Genomic DNA, 24,382 nt, shown 5'->3' on the forward strand with positions numbered 1-24,382 from the left:
TTGGAAGTCTGACTCTGGATAACTTAAAAGCAGAGAATTGGTAGCCAGAGTTTTTAAAGTTGTAGCAAACTGCTTTTCTGTTTTTCTAAAGTTCCCAAACTCTTCTGTTAACACTATCAGTGTAGATTACAATTTACATATCTCTTTAGTGGACTTTAATTAGAGCCTCTTTACAATTGCTTTTACTATCATATCTCAAACAAATTTCCAAATTACTTTACACACACATATAAATAATTTATCTGTTGGTCATATCTAAAAAAACCCCACAAAGTTATCAAATATGAAACAATTATATCCAATAAAGCAGCTAACATTTTTATAGCATGTTTTATCTAAGCACTTTTGCAATCATATGATCTTCACAACAATTATTATTTCTCTTTACAAATCAGAAAACTGGTCAAGATAAAATAATTTGCTACAAATTACATAGCTAAAACATTTCCACAACTAAAATAGAGAATGGTGAGCTTACCAAATGCAGAGGCTGACTGGCTTTCTCACCTCACACTGCCATGCTGGGTGGTACCAGGGGGTACTCTGATCCTTCCCAGACAGTTACTGGACAGAACATGCTGAAGGCTGGGGTAACTTTTACCAGGATCTCCCTTTAATGGTAGTTTCGGGTGCCAGAATCAGGGAATGCTGACCATGGAGCTTTAAGACCAACTCCATCCCCATTCAGAGTTTCCTTACAAAACTTTAGCATTCACTTTTCTTTTTCTTTTTTTTTAATTAAATTAAATTTTAATTAATTAATTCACAAAACATATGCATGGATAATTTTTCCAACATTGATCCTTGCAAAATCTTTTGTTCCAAATTTTCATTTCCTTCTTTTGTTCCAAATTTTCATTTCCTTCCCCTCCCCCCCTCCCCTAGCTGTCAAGTAGTTCAATACATGTTAAATATGTTGAAATACATATTAGATCCAATATAGGTATACATATTTATACAGTTATCTTGCTACACAAGAAAAATCAGATCAAGAAGGAAGGAAAAAAAAAAACTGAGAAAGAAAACACAATGCAAGCAAATAACAAAAGAGAGAGTGAGAATGCTATACTGTGTTCCACATTCTGTTCCCACGGTTCTCTCTCTGGGTGTAGATGGTTCTCTTCATCACTGCACAAGTGGAACTGGTTTGAATCCTGTCATTGTTGAAGAGAGCCACCTCCATCAGAATCGATCATAGTATATAGTCTTGTTGTTGTCATGTATAATGATCTCCTGGTTCTGCTCTTTTCATTCAACATCAGTTCATCTAAGTCTCTCCAGGCTTCTCTGAAATTATCCTGCTGGTAGTTTCTTACGGAACAATAATATTCCATAATATTCATATACCATAATTTATTAAGCAATTCTCCAATTGATGGGCATCCATTCATTTTCCAGTTTCTAGCCACTACAAAAAGGGTTGCCACAAACATTTTTGTACATACAGATCTCTTTCCCTCTTTGAAGAACTCTTTGGGATATAAGCCCAGTAGAAACACTGCTGGATCAAAGGGTATGCACAGTTTGATAGCTTTTTGAGCATAGTTGCAAACTGCTCTCCAGAATGGTTAGATCCCTTCACAACTCCACCAATAATGTATCAGTGTCCCAGTTTTCCCCCGCATCCCCTCCAACATTTGTTGTTATCTTTTCCTATCATTTTAGCTAATCTGACAGGTGTGTAATGGTATCTTAGAGTTGTATCAATTTGCATTTCTGCATTCACTTTTCTTAATCTGATCTGAGAGGGGAAGAGTTAGTAAACAGAGGGACTTGGGCTGTATGTTGATCTTGCTACCAATCCCCACAACTGAGAAAAACTCAGAACTCCCAGGGAGTGGAGTGGAAAGGATCCCTTAATACCTTCTAGGGTGCTTTCCCAAAAGATCAGAAGGGGACTCCAGACAAGATAGGAGACAAGAAAGGGTTAGCATAAAGTTGCTATTTACTTAGTTTGTTTTGTTCTTTTTCTTTTCTTTCAGAATAGGATAAATTCCTGGAATTATAACCAATGTTTCAGGAATTTTTCTTGCAATCTTAAGATGACTATTGCCAAACTTCTTAATCATTGCTCTCAAAACTTTGGGAATCTGCTATGGGGTTATTTTAATTTTAATTAACTAACTTTTTGTGTAGCCCCCCAGCTTGACCAGAGCTGAGGTCCCCAGAAAAAATGTTAGGCTTTTAAAGAAATCTTTCCAGCATTCTAACTATAACATAGAAGTTTTTTCTTTCTGGTTGCATTTTAAAACTTTCCAGATAACAAAATCAGACTCATAGAACAAACATGACATTCTGCACAGGGATGCAGACACAGACAAAAACAAAATGAAATTGGACTGTTCCATTTTTGCCAAAAGCCATCCTATAGGACTTTGTCTCTTCTGGAATCCCAGGGGCAAAAAGGTGGCAAATGTTCCCTAGGAATTTTGTTGAAAATCGCAAGAATTTCTAAGTCTGGGTGTCCCCAATTAAGGAAAACTTGTTGAGCATGGAGTTGACAATGACTCAGACAAGTCTAATGGCCTTCTTCTAGTGGCCTAACTATAGGATTGAGGGAGGAAAAAAATGGGGGTCTTACGTTGACAAGGAGTCCAGAATCTCTCTGTACTGTGCAAGCAAATGTTAAGGTTGGGAAGGGAACTCAAAAAGTTGGGTGTCACAGACTGGTGTCACAAGGTGTCTCAAAAGAACTTATAGGCTTGACCCCAACTCTAAGCCTAGGGGCAAATTTTATTGTAATTGTATCACCAATTGAAGTGGGCTAAAATCCAAGAGAATTTAGCAAGGAAGCTGAAGCAAGGAGACATATTTTTCTAGTTCTTCATGTTACTGATATGCTAATTTTATGGCCTAAAGGTAGGACTGAAGAGTGGTCTTAGGAATTTGGTTATCACTGACCAGCAGACCTAGGAATATCCTAAAGTCAGAAGACTTTAGAATCATTAACAGATAAGAATGTCAGAAAGATAGTTAAAGAGTCTCAGGATCACTAATAGATCTTCTCTAAAGTTTAAAAGAAGTAATATCATTATTCCTATGCCAGAAGATTTTTACAATCATTGATAGAACAATAGCATTCTTAGATTATAGTGCCTTGAGGTCATAGATTCTAAAACTAGAAGATTTAGAATCACTGAGAGATTGTTAGAGCAGAAGTATCTTAAAGTCAGCAAGACCTTATTATTGCTGTCTCCTCTAGAAAGTATATTCCATCATATGTACCCCCCCTCTCTCCATATATATATATATATATATATATATATATATATATATATATATATATATATATATATATATATATATATATACATACACAAATGAAGTAGTCTTTAGGAGAGACGACACTAAGGAAGGTTCCTCCCCATCCTGGCCTTAGTGGCTTCTGTCCTAATAATCTGTCAATGATTCTAAAGTCTTTTGGCTTTGAAATCTGTGATCTGGAGGGCCTCCCCCCTCTACCCAACCTTGGAATGGTATTGATATGGCAATCTGTTTGTCAATGGTTGTAAAAGTCTTCTGACATAGGAATATAATAATATTTCTTCCCATACATTTTAGGGAAAATATATTAGTGATCTTGAGGCTCTCTGACCTAAGAATGCTATTTTTCTAATAATTTGTCTGTTAATGATTTCAAAATCTTCTTGTTTTAGAATAGTCCTAGAATAGTTTTAGAATAGTTCTCCAGGAAAGACTCAGCACCCCAAAGAGCTAATTAGCCACAAGGAGAAATGGGATTGAGAAGCATAGAGTTAGGGAAGATATCACATGCATAGGGGAAAGGGAAAGACACCACACAATAACACCAGTTAAAGCAGGCTAAGTTCCAAAAGGATTTAGCAAAAAACCAGGAGCAAGAAGATAAATTTATAGGAAAACATAGAGAGACCAGAGTTCCATCTTACTTATTTGTTAATTTTATAATTTACAGATATGTTTGAGGAATGGTCTATTTACTAATGTCTAAGGACCTTGGGTCCTGAGCAACAGATTAATTATCTGACAGTCAGCAATGTTTGTAGGACTGTACTATAGTATTTCTAAGGCCAGGAGACTTTAGAATAATTGACACACAGATTGTTAGAATAGCACTCTAAGGTCAAGGTATCTCAGGATTATCGCTGTATTTCCCCTAGAACCTATACCCAGGTTTAAGGACAGGGAAAAATTACAGCCAGAAGAATTTCTCTTTGTTCTGTCCTTGACTCTGTTCTATTGCATTGCTAATGCACTGGTAGGAAGAATGGCTCAAAGTCTCATATATTCAAGATGTCCCATACAATTCAGTGATTTATACTGAAGCAACTGCGAATAGAAAAACAGCAGGATCAAAAGCTGATCCAAGTTCTTGAATTTCCCAATTGCTTTGACTTTTACCCATTGAGGACTGTGGAGAAAAACAAGATACTTGTAAGAAACAAAATATTTTACCAAGAATTCTATTGACCCATTGATGAATTCAGGCAAGATTTATTTTACATTCTTTTTTTTTCCCCCTGAGGCTGGGGTTAAGTGACTTGCTTAGGGTCATACAGCTAGGAACTGTTAAGTGTCTGAGACCAGATTTTGAACTCAAGTCTTCTTGACTTCAGGACTGGTGCTCTACCCTCTTCACCAAGTAGCTGCCCCTATTTTACATTCTTCCAAGAATAGGTGCCTAGGTGAGTAGACCAGAATGTCCACCCCTCATTATGTAGCCAGTCCCTGGTCAAAGAAGCTTCCATCTTGCTGAGAGGAGGTAAAAGAGGAGGCCTAAGGGCAAAGAGCAAAAGATTCTTTTCAAATCTCAGGCCATATTTGATTACAGCCCTGATTACAAAAGTCCCCCCCTGCCCTTCGAGGAACTTGCATTCTTTGGGGGGAAGATAACTAACTTGCACCCTTGATTATTCTTTGATGTCCTTGTGAGTTTCAGTTTTCTAATTTTAAGTTTCAGTTCTCCAATTTAATTTTCCTAACTGTGGAAAACAAAGGAATGCCCAAAATTTCTCATATTTGGCAATATCAAATGTTGGAAATACTTTCTAACTCCAATTTTGAAAGTTTATGCAAACATTCCAGCATTGTAGTTGCTTATAGCTTCTACTGGGAGTAGCCATATCCAGATACTTGAACTATGACAAGGGGTTTGAGTCATGGCTATAGACAGGTTATGGGTTGCTACTTGGGTCTTAAAGAAATCATGGAAGTACAATCTGTATGTTAGTCATTTTAAGTTATTGTATTTTATTTCCGTTGATTCTGTGATAATGAATACATCCCTGTATACAATTCATGACAATGTGATGAATCCATTGCAATGTAATAGAGGAGGAAAGAACTGATGAGGTCTTCAATGTTAGATGTGGTTAACAGAATTGATAAAAAATTACTTCCTGAGGCAGTCAGGGAGAAGGCTCTGGTAGATATCAGTTCAAATCTAAGGTCCTCTCCTCTGTAAAGGTCTCCAGCAGTCTCACCTTGCCATGCTTGTCAGAAATTCCAGTTATGGCATGTGTTGATTTATATTTAATAATTCTTTTTTTCTGGATGCAGATGGCATTTTCTGTTTAAAGTCTATTGAGATTGTTTTGGATCACTTAATCACTGAGAAGAATCAAGTCTTTCATAGTTGCTCAACACATATTCTTGCTATTATTGTATATAATATATTCCTGGTTCTGCTTGTTTCGTTCATTATCAGTTTGTGTAAATCTTTCTAGGCTTTTCTAAAATCAGATTATCATTTTTTATAAAATAATAATATTCTATTATCTTCATATGCCACAGTCTATTTAGCCATTCCCCAACTGATGGGCATCTACTCATTTTCTAATTCTTTATTACCACAAAAAGAGCTGCTACACCCGTTTTTTGTATATGTGAATCCTTTTCCCTCATGATTTCCTTGGGATACAGGCCCAGTAATCTTACTGCTGGGTCAAAAGATATGCACAGTTTTATAGCCCTTTGGTATGTATAGTTCCAGATTGTTCTTCAGAATGGTTGGATCTTTTCACAACTTCACCAATGATCCATTGGTGTTCCAATTTTCCTACATCCCTTTCAACATTTATTATTATCTTTTCCTGTCATCTTAGCCAACTTGACAGGGATGAGGTGGTACCTGAGAATTGTTTTATTTTTCATTTCTCTAATCAATAGTGATTTAGAGCATTTTTAAATATGACTATAGATGGTTTTAATTTCATCATCTGAAAATTATTCATATCCTTTAGCCATTTATTAATCAGGGAATGACTTGTATTTTTATAACAATACAATGACTTGTATTCCTTTTTTTAATTTATTTAATACTTTTTAATTTACCAGATATATGCATGGGTAATTTTACAACATTGACAATTGCCAAACCTTTTGTTCTAATTCTTCCCCTCCTTCTCCCCCCCCCCTCCCAGATGGCAGGTTGACCAATACATGTTAAATGTGTTAAAGTATAAATTAAATACAATATAGGTACACATGTCCAAACAGTTGTTTTGCTGTTACAAAAAGAATTGGACTTTGAAATAGTGTACAATTAGCCTGTGAAGGAAAAAAAAATGCAGGCAAACAAAAACAGAGGGACTGGAAATTCCATGTAGTGGTTCATAATCGTCTCCCAGAGTTCTTTCAATGGGTGTAGCTGGTTCAGTTCATTACTGCTCTATTGGAATTGATTTGGTTCATCTCATTGTTGAAGAGGGCCACATCCATCAGAATTGATCATCATATAGTATTGTTGTTGAAGTATATAATGATCTCCTGGTCCTGCTCATTTCACTCAGCATCAGTTCATGTAAGTCTCTCCAGGCCTTTCTGAAATCATCCTGTTGGCCATTTCTTACAGAACAATAATATTCATATGCCACAATTTATTCAGCCATTCTCTAATTGATGGGCATCCACATAGTTTCCAGTTTCTGGCCACCACAAAGAGGGCTGCCACAAACATTCTTGCACATACAGGTCCCTTGCCCTTGATAAAGATCTCTTTGGGATATAAGCCCAGTAGTAACCCTGCTGGGTCAAAGGGTATGCATAGTTGGATAACTTTTTGAGCATAGTTCCAAATTGCTCTTCAGAATTGGCTGGTTGTATTCACAATTCCACCAACAATGTATCAATGAATGATTTGTATTCTTATAAATTTGACACAGTTCTTTATATATTTTAGAAATGAGACCTTTTAAAAAAACAAATGAAAAAGCATCAAAAGTAAAAGTCAAAAAAAAAAAAAAAGAAAGATCCTGACATCAGGAACAAAGCATCAGTATCTCCTCAATTCTTAAAAAAAAGGGGGGGAAAAAGAAAAAGAAATGAGAACTTTATCAGAAATATTGGCTGTAAAGATTTCCCCCCAACTTTGTACTTCTCTTTCAATCTTGTTTCTGTTGTTTTTTTCTTGTGCAAAAACTATTTAATTTAATTTAATATAATCAAAGTTATCCATTTTGCCTTTTATAATGTTCTCTAGTTTTTCTTAGGTCATAAATTACTCCCTTCTCCAAAGATCTGGTAGGATTTCTCCCTTTTATCATCATTTCTACCTTCATCTTTCAGTTATTTTCTTATTTACTGGCTGTGTCCTTACTGCTTATAACCATGCCTAAGTCTCTTCCATCTTCCCCAAATCATCCCTTAATCCAGGGATTCTCAAACTACAGCCAGTGGGCCAGACGCGACTGCTGAGGACGTTTATGGGGCCCACCGGGTTATGGCAAATGGGCTGAGGGGCGGAGACAGAGTGTGAGTTTTTGTTTTTACTATAGTCCAGCCCTCCAACAGTCTGAGGGACAGTGAACTGGCCCCCTATTTAAAAGTTTGAGGACCACTGCAAGTGTCTATTCTCATTAGCTATCATTCAATATTTCTCCTCACTTTTGTGGTTAAACTCTTTGAGAAGACTATCCACAATTGGTACCTTTACTTTCTTTTCTTACTATTAAGTTTCTACGGCTGACTTCTACTTCATTTAAACTCAACATATTGCTCTCTCAAAAGTTACTTAATTGCCAGATCTAATGTCTATTTCTCTTTTTTTTCCCTCTGAGTCTGGGGTTAAGTGACTTGCCCGGGGTCACACAGCTAGGAAGTGTGAAGTATTAAGTGTCTGAGACCACATTTGAATTCTGGTCCTCCTGAATTCAGGGATGGTGCTCTATCCACTGCGCCACCTGGCTGCCCCTAATGTCTATTTCTCAATTCTCATTCTTCTTGACTTTTGTTACTGTTGATTACCCTCTTCTCTTTGATACTTTCTTTTTTCTGTTTTTGTGTGACACTATCTATCCTAGTTTTCCTATCTGTCTGACTCCTCCTTTTCTGGTTCTTCATCCAGGTCACTTCTGTTACTCTTGAATATACCACATTGCCTCTATCTCATTTATATAATATCATCTCCCATGGATTTAATTATATTTCTATGTAGATAATGCTCACATTTACCTACTTCTCTCCTAATCTTTAGTTTTGCATCTCCAGTGACCATCACAATGGTCATCACAAACTGTATTCCAATAGACATTTTATACTCATTCTCTTTCTCCCCAAATTTCCCCCTTTCTCTATTCTCTTATTACTCTCAAGAGCACCAACATTTTTTTCAGCTCAAGTTCTGGTAAACCTAAGTGTCACCTTCGACTACCTGCTCCCTCTTACTTCCCATATCCGATCTGTTGCCAAGGTCTGTTCCACTTCCTCAACATTTTTCATACACATCCTCTTCTGTCTTTAATTTGCATGCCTCTGGTGCAGATCATTATTTGATCCTTGGACTATCTGCAATAACCTAGTAGAGATCTTCCTAAACTCCAGTGTCTCCCTATAACTTCCAAGGTCAAAAATAAAGTCCTGTTTGGGATTTAAAAGTCTTCATAACCTGGCACTAATATTCTTACACCTGGCACAACACAATGTGGTCTGTGATCCAGTTACACTGGCTTCCTTGCTATCAACAAGGGATTCCTCCCAACTCCTGCATTTTTATTCTGTCGCTCTTGCTTGTGAGTGTAACAGGAAACTGAGGACTTCTCAGAACAGTCACTTGATAATTCCAGACTCAATTTCAAAGGTCTGTTCATCTTTAAGATTCTAGGAAGGAGAACAAAAGGCTTGCTCTTCTAGTAGAAATATCTGAGATGATCTTCTGGACCTTTAACTATTTAGAGAGGAATCTAACTATTTAATGCCCTGGAGATGTTCTAAGAGGTCTAATAAACTGGCTGATCTCTATTTGTTGATAGAGGAAGCCAGAGGGAAATTAAGTCTCATTGGTTATTCTGGCTTAATGGACTACTTACCTCTAAGCAAATCTCCTTATTGTGTGTGTGTGTGGGGGGGTTATATGGTTTCTTATAAAATCATTAACTAAGGCAGATTGAATTTATAACTTAGATTCAGTTTATCTGGGGAATTTGGGAAAATGAAATAGGGACTCATACTGGCTCAAGTAAACAGGTGTAAACCTTGTGAAACTGACCACCATACATCCATACACTTAGGAAAACACCCCTGCAAAACTGTTCATATGGGCCTGGCCGGAATTTGGCAATATTGTATCACTAAGTGGGAAAGTGAGAACTGGTCGAGAAGGGGAGGAGGGGGTCCTGGATTCTTGTGGTCACGACTTCAATATCTGTGGAAATTAACCTCTCCTCACGGGTGGAGCTCCAGTGGAGAGATGCTCGCTTCTTGCAAGATTCTAAAATAAACGCTCCTGTTCTTCACTCTCTCTGAGCATTTGTAGCCTGGACTCCCCGTACCACACATTTGGAATTTTCTCCTTTCCTTTTCTGGTTTCCTTGAAGACTCCACTAGCATGCTGCCTGCTCGCTTCTCCCGTTCTCCTGAATCTTGCGCCTTCCCTTGGAGAGTATCTCCAGTTTCGGAGCCCGTTTGCATGCTCCATTCATTAGACTGAGAGCTTCTCTAGGATACAGCTTATTTATTTACCTTCCTTTGGACCAGGGGTTCTCAAACTACAGCCTCGGGCCAGATGCGGCCCCCGGGGTTATGGCAAATGGGCTGAGGGCGGAGCAGAGTGTGAGCTTTTTTTACTTTAGTCCGGCCCTCCCACAGTCTGAGGGCAGTGAACTGGCCCCCTCTTTTAAAAAGTTTGAGGACCGCTATTTTAGAGCTTAAAACAGTGTCTAACACAGAGCACACGCTTAATGAATGCTTATTGACTGGAACTCTTTCGATCAACAGCGGTAAACGTGTATTCCAACGCATATTCTTTGTCTTTTAATTTTTGTAGGACAATTTCGGAAAGAAACCACTATCAATGGAGGAAGGGAGTCCGAGGTTTAGTTTAGAATTGGAACATCAAAATTCTTTTTTTTTTTTTTTTTTTTTTAATTTTTTAATTTTTTATTTTATTTTATAATTATAACATTTTTTGACAGTACATATGCATGGGTAATTTTTTACAACATTATCCCTTGCACTTACTTCTATTCAGATTTTTTCCCTTCCTCCCCCAACCCCCTCCCCCAGATGGCAAGCAGTCTTATATATGTTAAATATATTACAGTATAATTTAGATACAATATATGTGTGTAGAACCGAATTTCTTGTTGCACAGGAAGAATTGGATTCAGAAGGTAAAAATAACAGTTTACACTCATTTCCCAGTGTTCCTTTTCTGGATGTAGCTGGTTCTGTCCATCATTAATCAATTGGAATTGGATTAGCTCTTCTCTATGTTGAAGAAATCCACTTCCATCAGCATACATCCTCGTACAGTATCATTGTTGAAGTGTATAATGATCTTCTGGTTCTGCTCGTTTCACTCAGCATCAGTTGATGTAAGTCTCTCCAAGCCTCTCTGTATTTCTCCTGTTGGTCATTTCTTATAGAACAATAATATTCCATAACATTCATATACCATAGTTTACCCAACCATTCTCCAATTGATGGGCATCCATTCATCTTCCAGCTTCTAGCCACTATGAAAAGGGCTGCCACAAACATGTTGGCACATACAGGACCCTTTCCCTTCTCTAGTAGTTCCTTGGGGTATAAGCCCAGTAGTAGTATGGCTGGTTCAAAGGGTATGCACATTTTGATAACTTTTTGGGCATAATTCCAGATTGCTCTCCAGAATGGTTGGATTCTTTCACAACTCCACCAACAATGCATCAGTGTCCCAGTTTTCCCACAGCCCCTCCAACATTCATCGTTATTTGTTCCTGTCATCTTAGCCAATCTGACAGGTGTGTAATGATACCTCAGAGTTGTCTTAATTTGCATTTCTCTGATCAATAGTGATTTGGAACACTCTTTCATATGAGTGGAAATAGTTTTAATTTCATCATCTGAAAATTGTCTGGAACATCAAAATTCAATCGCAGAGCACAGGACCGCCCTTTTTCTATTTAAATTAGAGAAGGCAAGCCTGAACAGATCTGAAGCATGCGCAGTGAGGCCGAGGACCCCCTTCCCCTCCCAACAGCTGGGGTTAAAGGCGGAAACTAGTAGGTAGCTTCCGCTCGTCTCTCCGCCCCTTCCCCGCCCCCACACTCTTTCTTACCCTGCCTTCCTCTGGGCACGCATGCGCCCCTCCGGGGCTTCAGAACCGCGCCCACTTCCTTGGTTGCGCGCGGGCGGGCGGGCAGTTTGAAAGCTATGGCGGAGTCGGATTCCTTGGAGACTACCTTCCAGAAGTCCTTACACATTCAGAAGCTGAAGGCCCGAGAAGTTACGGAGGAGGACGTCCTGCGGTGTATGCAGAAGCAGTCCAAGATCATCAATGGCCCCGGGACTGGCAACGACGTGGACGCGCGGCGGCCGGAGATGCCGTGCGTATTCCTGTGCTCTCGCTGCCAGCGGCCCTTGGGGGACTCCCTGAGCTGGGAGGGCACGGACTTTGACGGCAACTGCTTCTTCCTCAGAGGTGAGCCGGGGGGAGGGGGGTGGGGGGATGGGGGGTGGGGAGAGAAGTGGGAGCCTTGGGGAGAAAAGGAGGAGCAGGGAGCTGCGAGTGGGAAGGGAGGGGAGGGGAGAGGAGAGTAGAATAGAAGAGGGATTAGGAAGGGGGCGGGGAAGGGGAGGGAGTGACGGATGGTACTCCTGACTAGAAAAATATTTGGGTTTCCTCCCAAGGATTTGTTAAAACAAGTTTTGAGTTCCAGATTCTCTCTCCTTATCCGAGTGTAGTAGCTTCGGGGACCCCTTGGCTCCCCTCCCCCCCATGGGAATTATTGCACCTGCCTCCTAGGGCATTGTCATGAGGATTAAATGAGAATAATCGTGAAGCTCGGTGCCCGGCACTTTGTGAAATTAATTGTTAGTTTTATTATTGTAGCCCTTAGATCCTAGCTATGGTGATGAGGGTGTGATTTTTGGAGTCTCTTACCTCTCTGGGCCTCAGTTTTCTGTAAATTATAAGGTTAGGCTAGGCCATTCTCCATTTTTGCCTAGGGACCTTTTTCTCATATCAATCCTAGGAGGTTTATATAAGGGTTTTACACTGTTTAAAGATGAGTAAGACGTTCCCTGCGTGGACCATTTTGGGTAAATCAGATAACCTCTCTCGCCTGATTTTCCTAAATTTTTTTTTTTTATTTTTGGATTTTTATTTTTCAAAAAAACATGAGTAGACAATTCTTCAACATTGACCCTTTAAATACGTAGGAAAAAAATTAAATACATAGAATTGTAAAAGAAATCAAATAAATTGAAATAGTTAATCAAAATATTGCCAAAAAATTTATGGACCACAAATTAAGGACCACATGGACTAAATATTGCCTCCTTTCTAGTATTTTATATGCTATCTACATTTTAAAGTGAAGAAAAAAACTCAAGAGCTGACTTATTTCCACAAGTTTTTGGCTCAGTAACTTAGGTCCTCTGACCAGTGCATTTTTCAATGCATTGTGTGAACACATTTTCTTGGGTTCTCACAGTTCAGATCATTCTAGACCATTTTGTTTATAATATGTTTATTCACAAGCTAAAATTTTTTAGTTAGTTTTAGAGTTACTAGTAGTTGCATTAATGTATTTTACTCTGACAATGCAATTACTAAAAATTACTTTTGGTGAATGAATAATTTTATTTCCAAGGAATCCTTATCTAGTCACTTATTTCAGAAGCATCAGGAAAAAAAAAATCTCCACTTCCTCCCACCCCCATCCCAAGAGTTAAGTACCTATTTTGTGCAGAGCACTGTGCTGGGAGAGATTTAGAGTTTAGAACATACCTGCTACCTACTTTGTAGGAGATAATAGTCTAATAAGGAGAGAAGATAGCTGCCCTGTGATATTGTAGATTATAGTCACATTAGACCAAGTGCTACATGAGAGCCAAGCTTAGTTTTAGTACGAGCTCAAGTACTATGTAAGCACTGAGCTGTGTTGTGATATTGTTGGTATAATATTATGTGTGATGTGTGCCAACCCTATAAAGTAGATCTAGCTGTAACCGACATAAATTATGGTCTCCAAATAATTTTTAAATAACAAAGCATTTTTCTTTGCAGGCATTGTCAAGTTTTTGACATTTATGGAAAGAATATTTTGAAAAATATTGTGTAAAATTTTAAGAAATAAGAAAGAGACTAAATTATGCAACCAACTGGGGACCATGTAGTTCTAACTCAAGTACACCCCATTGCAGACATATTAATCCACTTTATAGGATTGTCTAAGAAAATGGCTGTTATGATTGGTGCCATTATACTAGTAAAACCTACTTTTTGAATGAGTTATTTGTTAAATGAAAACATTGGATTAGATAAAATATTACATCTTGCATTGCTCTAAAAATTCCGTGACGATGTCAATAACCAGCTGTTACCTTTTTCTCATTCTAGCAGTCTCAGCTAATGTTTATGTGGATAAAGAACAGAAGCTATCAACTAGAAAAAATGAATATGGCTGGTAAGATGAAAGTTAAATAATTATCCATGTATAATGCTTAATTCAATAAAAGTTTTTTAAACATGCACAGGCCATTGTAATAGGTACTAGGCATTAAAAGAAAAATTAAAGGGGGCAGCTAGGTGGCACAGTGGGTAGAGCCCTGAAGTCAGGAAAATCTTGAGTTCAAATGTGGCCTCAGCCACTTAAGACTTCTTAGCTCTGTGACCCTGGGCAAGTCACTTGACCCCAATTACCTCAGCAAAAAAGAAAAAGGAAAAAAAAAACACATTAGTCCTAAAAGTGCTTTAATATTCTGTTGGAGCAATAATAACTATGTACAAGGTAATTTGAGGACGAGAAAGAGCATTAACAACTATCAGGATGAGGAAAGGTCTTTAATTAATTTTTTATAAAATAAAATTTCTTTTATTGTGAACTTGATTCATACATATTTTCATATGCAAAAAAATTCCCAGAAAAAGGCAGTGTATATAGAACTGAATTTCTGTAAAGTATAGCTTGGCTTTTAAAAAGTCTACTTTATTATGGTAGTACCAGTGCTGGCCTTTTATGTGCCCTCCTTCTCTCTTCTGTTTATATTTTAAATTAGTCATTAATTTTTTTTCTTTTTCTTTTTTTTTTTTTTTTTTTTGGCATTACTATGCTATCCCTACAGCCTTTTATAAGTTTCCTTTTCTCTCCTTTTCCATTGTAATAGCACAATAATAGTCCATCACATTCATATATAATAACTTGTTCAGCCATTCCCCCAGGTGATGGGTACTTCCTTTAATTTCTAGTTCCTTACTGCTACAGTAAGAGCCACTATAAATATTTCTGTATATATAGATCCTTTTCTTCTTTCTTTAATTGTTTTGCTGTTTAGAATACATGGGGCAAATAGTATGCACACTTAGTAACTTTTGGGGCATAGTTCCAAATTGCTATGCAGAATGGCTAGACCAAGTGTTCACAGGTTCTACCACCAATAGTGCATTAATGTGCCTGTTCCCCTCAGCCCATTCAACATTTGTTGTTATCCTTTTATCTTTATCATATATCAGTTGGAGAATGGCTTCTATTCTTACGAATTTGAATCATTTTCTTCCCGTATTTTAGAAATAAAACCTTTATCAAAGAAACCTGCTACAAAGATTTTTCTCCTCAATTACTGATTTCCCTTCTAATTTTGACTGCATTGGTTTTACTTTTATATAATAAAATTGTTCATTTTTTTTGCTGTATCTTCTCTATTCCCTCTTCAGCCATGGACTTTCTCCTATTCATAGATATGAAAGGTATTTTCTTTCTTACTTTTTATGTAATATTTTATATCTAGGTCATACAGCTAGTAGAAGCTTATCTTGGTAGTTTATGTGAGATGTTGGTATCTACCTATTTTCTACCAAACCATTACCCAGTTTTCAAGTAGTTTGACTTAAAGTGAGTCTTTACCCCCAGCAGTTGGGGTCTTTGGTTTTCATTTGCTTCTTTATATATTATACCTAAATCTCATCTACAGATTGACCTCTCTGTTTTTTTAAGCCAAATCAACCTGATAATTGTTGCTTTATCATGTAACTTGAGATCTGGTACTGCTAGATCCCCTTCTTTTTTTTTCTCTTTACTTTCCTTGATATTCTTGATTTTTTTGTTGCTCTAGAAGAATCTTGTTATTATTTATTACTATACAGTATTTATTTTGTAGTTTGATTGGTATGACACAATATTTAGATTTTTATTACTTTATTATATTGGTTTAGTATACATATGAGTAGTTAATATTTCCCTAATTATTTTTTGGCCGATATTTCCATAAAGAGTGTTTAATTTTAGTTATGTTCAGAGTTTTTCTGTGTTCTAGTAGATAGTCTTCTGAAAATTTTGTACATTCTTTATTTAGTTAGAGCCCTAAAGAAAAGATTCAACTAAAAATTATTTGAAACAATAACTTCAACATAGTTGCAAGAAATAAAATAAATGCACAGAAATCCTCATTTTGGCCATTTCAGATAAATAAGTTTCATTAAGTCCTACCTCCCCAGTTTCATATATCATGTTCATATATTCTTTTGGGGGCCCTAGTTTTGAGAAGTAGTGTGTTTTTCTCTTTCCTTCCTTTCTTATTTATTCCCCAGTTTATTCATTTTTCCCCTCCCCTTTTTCCCCTCATTTGACATATATGGGACAATCAAACCTTCCTAGGGTCTTTTAGTTCTTTCTATGACCTGTAAAGTCAATGAGACTCTAAGGGGCCTTTTCACTTTTCTCCAGCTATTAGCATGTACACTTCCTTCTTTAGCCACTTAAAATTGCTTAAATTATTTAATTTTCTGGCTCTTTTGAATTTCAAAGTTTTTGTCCAGCTAGTCTTTTCATCAAGAATTCTTGAAAGCTCTTTCTTCTCTTAAAAATCTTATTCTCAATAGGAATACATTCATTTTTGCAGAGTAAGCTATCCTTGGTGATAAGTCTTTGTCTATTGCTTTTTGGATTGTCATTCCAAAATTTTTACTCCTTATAGGAGTTTGACTTGGGTGGTGCAGTGGATAGAGCCCTGGGCTGGGAGTCAGGAAGACTTGAGTTCATATCCAGTCTCAGAGATTTACTTGCTATTAAGATTTGAGGTAAATCACTTAATATCTCTTTGCCATAGTTTCCTCATCTGTAAAATGGAGATAATGAAAGCACCTACCTTTTAGGGTTGTTGAGGATCAATTGAGGTAATTGTAAAGCACTTAGCACAATGCCTAGTACATAGTGTTATATAAATGTTAGCTGTTATTGTTATTATTATGTTCCTGACACTATACTGAGTCCTGGAGATACAAAAAGAGGCAAAAGAGTCCTAGATAGTCCCTGCCCTCTAGAAGCTTACATTGTACTATACTAAGAAGTTACTTAACCTCTGTCTACCTCATTATTTCTCGACGGTGAAATAGAGATATTAACACCTTGTTGTGAGGATCAGATGAGATATTATTTCTAAAGTGCTTTACAAACATTAAAACTTATATAAATGCTAACTAATATTACCCTGAATATGGGTTTCTTCATATTTGAACTTTTTCTTCTCGGCTGCTTGTACTATTTTTTCTTTTACTTAGAAGCCCTGGATTCAGATGTTTAGAATTTGGGGTTTTCTTAAGGTGGCTTTTTTATATTTTCACTTTGCCTTCTGTTTTCTGATAGATCTGGACAGTTTTCTTATGGGACTTGTCGAAGTGTGGTATCCTGGTTTTTTGTTTGCTGTGGTTTTCAAGGAATTTGATGATTTGTTATTTTTCCTTGACCTCTTTTCTTGTTAATTGGTTTTTATATTCTTTTCCGTTTTTTCAATCTTTTGACTTTATTTTTATTTCTTGATTACTAGTTGAATTATTTGGTTTTGTGTATTCTGTTTTTCAGGAAGCTTATTTGAGTAAAATTTTCAATTTTTTGTTTTAACTTACTCTTAATTTTTTCCTAAGAGCTCTCATTTAATATTTTATCTTTTGTTTAATTTTTTATGACTACTTTTGGAGGACTTCTAAATTATTTATTTCTGTTTTCTTTTGAGTTAATCTTTTGTTATTTCTTGAACCACATTTTTTCATAGTGTTCTTTGTGTTTATTTTTTTCCTTATTCTCAACTTCAGTTCTTAAATTGGGACTTTGTACTAGAGACATTCTTTACTTCATAAAATATTTAATGATGGTGGAGACAAGCCCTGTTTCTTTTTGTGTCTTCTGTAGTTTAGATGTACTGCCATTGCTGTTTTAGATGGGTATCTGGGGCCAGATCCTTCCTTTTGTAGCATAGTCCAAGGGTTGATCCCAGCTCTTTTCTGTCTCTTTGCACATTCCCTAATTGGGAATTCCTTCTGTGTTTTACTGTGATTCTCTTAAGTCCAGTCCAGTGTTGGAAAACCTTTTGTTCTCAGGCCTCCTGCAAATCTTCCTGGGCCTTTAAGCTGGCCTTGTTTTCTGTTCTTGATGTGAATGGGGACAGGTTTTGTCCCTTGCTGCTGCCAAAACAGGTCAGGGCCAAGATCCAACGGGCTTCAGGCCCTGAGTATTGAATAGTTCCTCTTGCACAGTGCCCTTTCATAATTTCAGCATCTGAGAAATTAGTCTGAGTTGGGGGCATTTGCCCAAAGCACTCATGAACTATTATCTCCATGTGATTGAGCTTCTTTCAGGTACTTTTGATGGGTCCTGTCTCAGAGAGCTCACCAAATTATTGACCTATCTGCACTTAAGATGCCAACTGACTTCAGATCTTTTTACATTATTTGCTCTATTTTTGAGACTCTTTGAAGATTTTTTGACTTTCTGTAGTCCTGGATCAGATGGAAGCACTTAACTGCTGTTTTTCTTTGGTACTCTTGATCATTGATCTTTCTGATATTCTTTTAAATGTGTTTGTTCTGTGTGCTTCTCTTTGATCTTTTATGGTTCTCTCTTAGCCAGAAGCTAAGAATTGAGTCTTAAAAGGAGTTAAGGACTCTGATAGGCCAAGGTAAAGGTGTGAATTCTAGTCATAGGGAATCCAAATTCAGAAAAGTTGTGGGGAAAGGGAGTTGGAGTGTTCAGTATAGCTGAAACAAACAGTTTGGGGCATACCATGAGAAGTCGGATATGTGAGCTTAAGTCAGATTTATGGACTTTAGAGGACTTCAAACACCAAAGTTAGAAATTTATATTTTATGCTATAGGCAATAGGGATTCATTAAAAGCTTTTGCTTGGGGGTGTGACATGGTATAAAGGGTAGATTGGAGAAGGAGACAGATTGGAAGCAGTGAGGCCATTATATTATTATTATTCTGGTGAGAGAGATGATGAAACTTAACAAATATTCATATAATGCATAACATGCATATAACAATAATTATTTTTTTATGGTTTTGACATCAGTAGCAACTTTTTTAAAGTTGGGATTTTTAAAGTGGGGGATTTAGGGTTGGGTTAGCAAATATTGACTGATAACTAGTTTTCTCATTGGCAGAAGCCAGATTAAAGAGTCTTGAAGTGTAGCTGACAGCTCTACTATTCTTTCTAACTGATGGGGGAGACAGACAATATTTCCACAGAAATGCTATGAATGGATCCATTTATCTCTTCTTTTGTGAATCAGCTTCCTCAATTCTCATTGGTTGTTGATCTGCCTGGGAGACTCTTACTACCTATTATTAAATTCTGTAGTTTAAGAGGATCCAAAATGATTTTACTGAACTGAGATTTTATTGTATGTTTACAAATGTTGAAAGAATATGGGTTAAATGGGATGTCAAAGCTGGATAAGGTTAGTTAAGGAAGGCTTAACTGCAGAAGATATTTTCTTATTGATGAAGGATTAAGGATAAAGTAAAAGACTTGGAATAATAGGGAATAAGGAGAATGAAATGTAAACAGGCTCAAAATAGAGAATCATGGGGCTTTTTTGTGTATGTAATAACATAAATTTTATTAGAAGGGAGAATATAGAATTATTCCAGTATTTAAGTGCTTACTACATGCATATATCCATATATAGCTTGATTGTAAATCCCTAGACTCCTTCAAGCTCCACTAAAGTCCTGTCTCTTCTACTTGAAGCCTTTCCTCATCCCCTTAGTTGCTAGTGTCCCACTTCCACCCTGAAATTACTTCATATTTACTATGTGTGTTTATTTTACACACACACACACACACACACACACACACACACACACACACACACACACACATATTTATATAATTATATTACATATAATATGCATATTATATATTACGTACACATACACACATGGTGTTCCAAAAGTCTTTATTTGTTTTTTCTTAATGTATCTATGTGTAACTTACAAAACTTGATGTTTGATTGATTATTTTGATCAGTATGTTTGAAGAATTTTAATTTTAAAGAATAGTTTATGGTTTTATAATAGTTGAAATCTTTTTAAATATCTTAACAAGCATAGTCTTTTCTAAAGCAATGATTTTTCTTTAGCATGATTGAGACTTTGAGTTGTAATGGATGTTCACTGAATATTGGCCAAATATACAGATGTACACCCAGACATCTTGATTATAAGCGAGACTTGTTTTGCTTCGATGTTTCATCAGTTGATGGGTAAGTCTATTTTATTGAGTGTTACTTAAAATTGATCCTTGGAAAATGAAAGGATGTAAAATGAATTTGTAAGTATTTACATACAGTTCTCACTTTGCAAAAATTCGCCTTACAAATGCTTCCATAACTGGTGATGAGTGGCTTCTGGTGCAGCCCCATTAAGAATCTTCCAGCTTCCTACTCTGGCTGTGGGGGCTGCAGAACTATGGATGGGGTAGGACCATGCAATCCTGCCTAGGAAAGTTAAGTGAGAACTGGCTGTAGTTTAATTTCTGTCGCAAACCCAAAAGTTTTATTATTTAAGTAGGCTCTAATCTTTGACATGATTTGTCAGAAGGGACTATTAGCCAATTTAAACAAATGTTTATGACTTTGGTTAGGAATATGAAGGCTTTCTTTTATTTTAAGAATATTGTAATTTGTGTATTTTTATATATTTAGATGTGTTGTCAGTTTGGAATCAACTTTGTGCTTTATTGGGGGTATACATCTGAATCCCTCGGTTTTCTTTCCCCTCGCCATACAGCACATTTCAGGGCCATAGCCCTATGAAATATACTTGGAGAAGGGAAGTTCATTGGAATCTTAGCATAAAGTATAATTAATAGTATGATAGTTAGCAAAATAATCATGTGAATACTGATATATAACCATTAATTCTCAAGTTTGGGTATTCAAGTCTCGTGTCCCAAATTTCTTAAGATAATCAGAATATTTTAGGTTGTTTTGGAAGCTGAAAAACTTAAAAAACAAACAAACAAACAATTTTTTGTTGAGAGTGGAGGAGAGGAGAATTGATGTAAATGAATCTGGTATGTGACCAAAAAGGAGCTATTTTAAACTCATTTTGAATCCTAGAAACAGAGGAGGTCCACAGTTGTATTACTCTGACTCTAGGAGGGAATTGAGATCTCAGACCAGCACTGCTCTGCTACACTGTCACTAACCTAGAGGGAGGACTTTGGACTTAGATCCTAGGTGAAATTTGGTGCTGCAGCAGGTCTGTCACTAATCCAGAGCTATTCTCTCAGTGAGAAAACAAGACTAACACTGTCACTGACTCCAGAAAAGAGAGAATAAAAGTAAGCAGACAATATGTTGCTTTGAATCTCTAGAACCTTCCTGCTAGTTGATAAGAGTTGGGACCAACAACTTCCTCCTAGAACTCCATTTAAGGGCAAATTTGCAGGTTTATTGTCTAGTTCCCAGCCATGTTTGGGAAAATGGAAAGCCAGGAGGGCAAAGAACAGATAATGCCCTTGATCAGACCACTTAAGAGTTCTCTGAAAGTTTGCATTTTCATGCCACTCATCTGATCCTTGAAGAATCCAGTGTAAAATGTCCAAGAAATGTTAATTGCAGACCACCAGATAAGACAGGCTAGGACTAGACAAGACTATAATGCATAAAGCCTCACAATAAAAAATGACTGCCACATAATCAAAATAAAGATCCTAAACAGCAAAAATATATAGATATTCTTTAAGAACAATATGAGATTAGAATAACCATTGATACCCATCCTAAATCCAGCATAGTCTGCCTCATAATTAGTTTAGAAACATAGAAGAACTAAGGAGTATTTCTTGACCTGCTGAAAGAAATGAGAAAGAGGCAGAATTTCCAAAAAGCTTCTTTGTTCAGTTCAAAGAAGAGTGAGAAAACCTGATGGTTTAGACCAGAACTTGTCCTTAATAATCTTTCTTGCCTTTATCTAATCTGACTGAAATGAAAATTGAGATTGTATTACAATGCAAATGTTTGAATGTTTTATGTGATCTTAAGATGTCTCTGAAATCAGTTTTCAGACGAAGTATAATACTCTACTAAAGTTCAATTTATATTCTTTTTTTTTGAGAAATTGTTTTCTGTAGCACAAGTACCCTTGAAGGTTACTTTCTTCAGAAACTAAAAAAATTAGCCTTTAAAAAATTCTTTAATTTGACCCAGAAGCTTTGAATTGTTTTAATTGATTTCTTTTATTTATTTCCAGCACTGTATTTTTGAGATTGGAAAAAAACAACACATAAACCAATCTGGATAGAATTAAATTAACCAGAAGAAGAATGTTTTCTGGGTAAATGTCTAAGATGCTTCTAATGGCAAAACTAGTCCCTGCTTTTCCTTCAGTGGTAATAGAATGCTAAGAAGTAGAGCATTATGCTTTTAGCTTTAATGTTAACATTTACTGTTTTGTCTACATTTTAACTTTATGTGCATTGTGACCATGCTGTATTTCAGTTATATTCTAGGTTCTGCTGAAAATGAAGCTTTGCCTGAAAATGAGGAGCCTGTAACTCTTGATAAGCAAGATGTAATGGAAAGCCTTTTAAAGAAGGTGATTAGTTTCATTTACACGTTTTATCTCTTTGCCTGTAAAAGACTTTATGTTAAACTAACAAATATTCTCCAGAAGATGATATTCCCTATTAACTTCACTGTTTTGATGTATTAGCCCACCTTCACAATTGATTTATATACTGTTTCACATTAGTTTGTTATTGGGCTATTAAGGGTAAAATGATTTTTTTTCCCCTCCTATATTGTGCTGCCATATGACAGGGAGAAAATTAATTATATGCCTGATTTTCTATAGCTAAATCTGTATATAATAAGAGGCATTGTGACGTAATGAAAAGAATGCTGGATTTGAAGTTCAATCATCAGTAATAATTGATAAGCAATTCTTAAGCTCCTATTATGTTCCACGTGCTGTGCTAAATGACTAAGGAGTTCAAAGAAAGGCAAAAGACAGCCCCTGGGCTCAAGGAACCCTCAGTCTATTAGGAAAAAGCAACACACAAAAAAGAAACTGAAAAGGGATGGGGGCATGATGACCTCTAAGACCTAATGCTAAGTTCCATATACCCATGAGTGACAAGCAATAACTGTAAAAAACCAAAAACTGGCAGTTTTTTTCTCCCCAGAATCTAACCCTCAATTTTAAAAATGATTGAACTGAAATGTCCATGTACACCTTGAATTAAAGCAATATTTCACTTGTTTTAAGTTCTTGAAAAAGAATAAAAAAGCTTTACTATATGACTTATAAAGTTGTATAAAGTGATAGATTCTTGACAAAATGAGGTTTTTCCATATTTTTTTCAGCAGAGTCTGATGGAATCTTCACACTTAAAAAAAAAAATTAGTTTTTGGGATAGCTAGGTTGCACAGTGAATACAGCATCAGCCCTGAAGTCAGAAGGACCTGAGTTCAAATGTGGCCTCAGAAAGTTAATACTTCTTAGCTGTATGCCCCTGGGCAAGTCACTTAATCCCAATTGCCTCAGCCAAAAAAAAAAAAATTTTTAGTTTTTAATTGCACATGTTTAACATATATCGGATTACTTGCTGTCTAGGGGAAGGAGTGAGGGGAAAGGAGGAAAAATTTGGAACACAAAGTTTTCCAAGGATCAATATTGAAAAATTATCCATGTATATGTTTGAAAATTAAAAGATTTAATAAAAAAAAGAAAAGAAAAATTAGCTTTTTAAAAAGTTCCAAGATACATGCAAAGATAGTTTTCAACATTCACCTTTGCAAAACCCTGTCTTCTATTCCCCCACCCCCTTCCCTAGACGACAAGCAATTTAATATATGTTAAACATGTGCAATTCTTCTATACATTTTTCCACATTTATTATGCTGCCCAAGAAAAATCGGATATATTGTGATCTACATTCAGTCTCCACAGTGGAAGCTTCACATTTAAAGAAAACATTTTAACTTCAATATGTTTTTATTATAGAATAAGGTTAGATTTGCTGGTTCATTCATAAATTCATAAGATAATTTTATCATGTCTCTTATAATTTTTTTTTTTCTAATTTATCCAACAGCTGCAAGTTATCATGCATGGATTGGAGCTAAGGGTGTCCCTGGTTGAATCAATTGTTTCAGGTCTTTGTGACACAACATGAAAGAAATTTCCCTTTATTATTATTTTTTTACTACTATTTTTTTCCCCTTTGTGTGTATTGTAATTTGTTGGTATACTGTTTTAGCAGGAGTTACGAGTGCTCCGTAATTTTATCCCCAAGTTATATTTAAGTGAAAAGATCTTAATCAATTTTATAACTATTGATGTTATTTTATAACTTAATTATGGGATAAAAAGTTTCTCTTTTTTGAATTACAGTGCTAAAATTATGTTTATAAAATGTCACTTCTAGAAACCTCTAAAGTGTGGAATTTAAGAATTTATTATGGATCCCTCGCCCTTCTTTTCTCCTTTGTATCATTTTTATATTCCTTGACCTCATCTTGCTTATACTTTTTGTTGTCTGTTCATCTTAATATCTGACAGTTTGACAAGAGGTGGGGGAGTGGGGGAAAGCATGTTATAGAAAAATCAAGTTTGGCTATTATCATGAACAAATAAATTCCTTATGACAGCTTTTGAGTATGTTGGTCACAATTTAAATTTAGTTGGAATTTAGA

The 24,382-nt window shown here is 36.2% G+C and overlaps 2 protein-coding genes across 2 annotated transcripts in view; one reads left to right on the plus strand and one right to left on the minus strand.

The window, feature by feature from the left end:
- The window catches only part of MRAP (melanocortin 2 receptor accessory protein), a 45,825-nt gene extending 34,170 nt beyond the window's left edge, over positions 1–11,655 (minus strand). The window contains exon 1 of the mRNA XM_074300781.1: positions 11,516–11,655. The gene's annotated coding sequence lies outside the window, so the exon portion shown is untranslated. The remainder of the gene's footprint in view (positions 1–11,515) is intronic.
- Positions 11,533–24,347, plus strand: MIS18A (MIS18 kinetochore protein A). Its single transcript, XM_074300782.1, has 5 exons — positions 11,533–11,878; positions 13,802–13,868; positions 19,820–19,942; positions 22,184–22,280; positions 23,782–24,347. Exons 1-5 carry the CDS (start codon positions 11,611–11,613, stop codon positions 23,860–23,862), a joined length of 636 nt encoding a protein of 211 aa, XP_074156883.1. The 5' UTR covers positions 11,533–11,610; the 3' UTR covers positions 23,863–24,347.
- The last annotated feature ends 35 nt before the right edge of the window (positions 24,348–24,382 follow it).

This window comes from Sminthopsis crassicaudata, chromosome 3, assembly GCF_048593235.1.
Source record: "Sminthopsis crassicaudata isolate SCR6 chromosome 3, ASM4859323v1, whole genome shotgun sequence".
In the NCBI taxonomy this organism is placed as follows: Eukaryota; Metazoa; Chordata; class Mammalia; order Dasyuromorphia; family Dasyuridae; genus Sminthopsis; species Sminthopsis crassicaudata.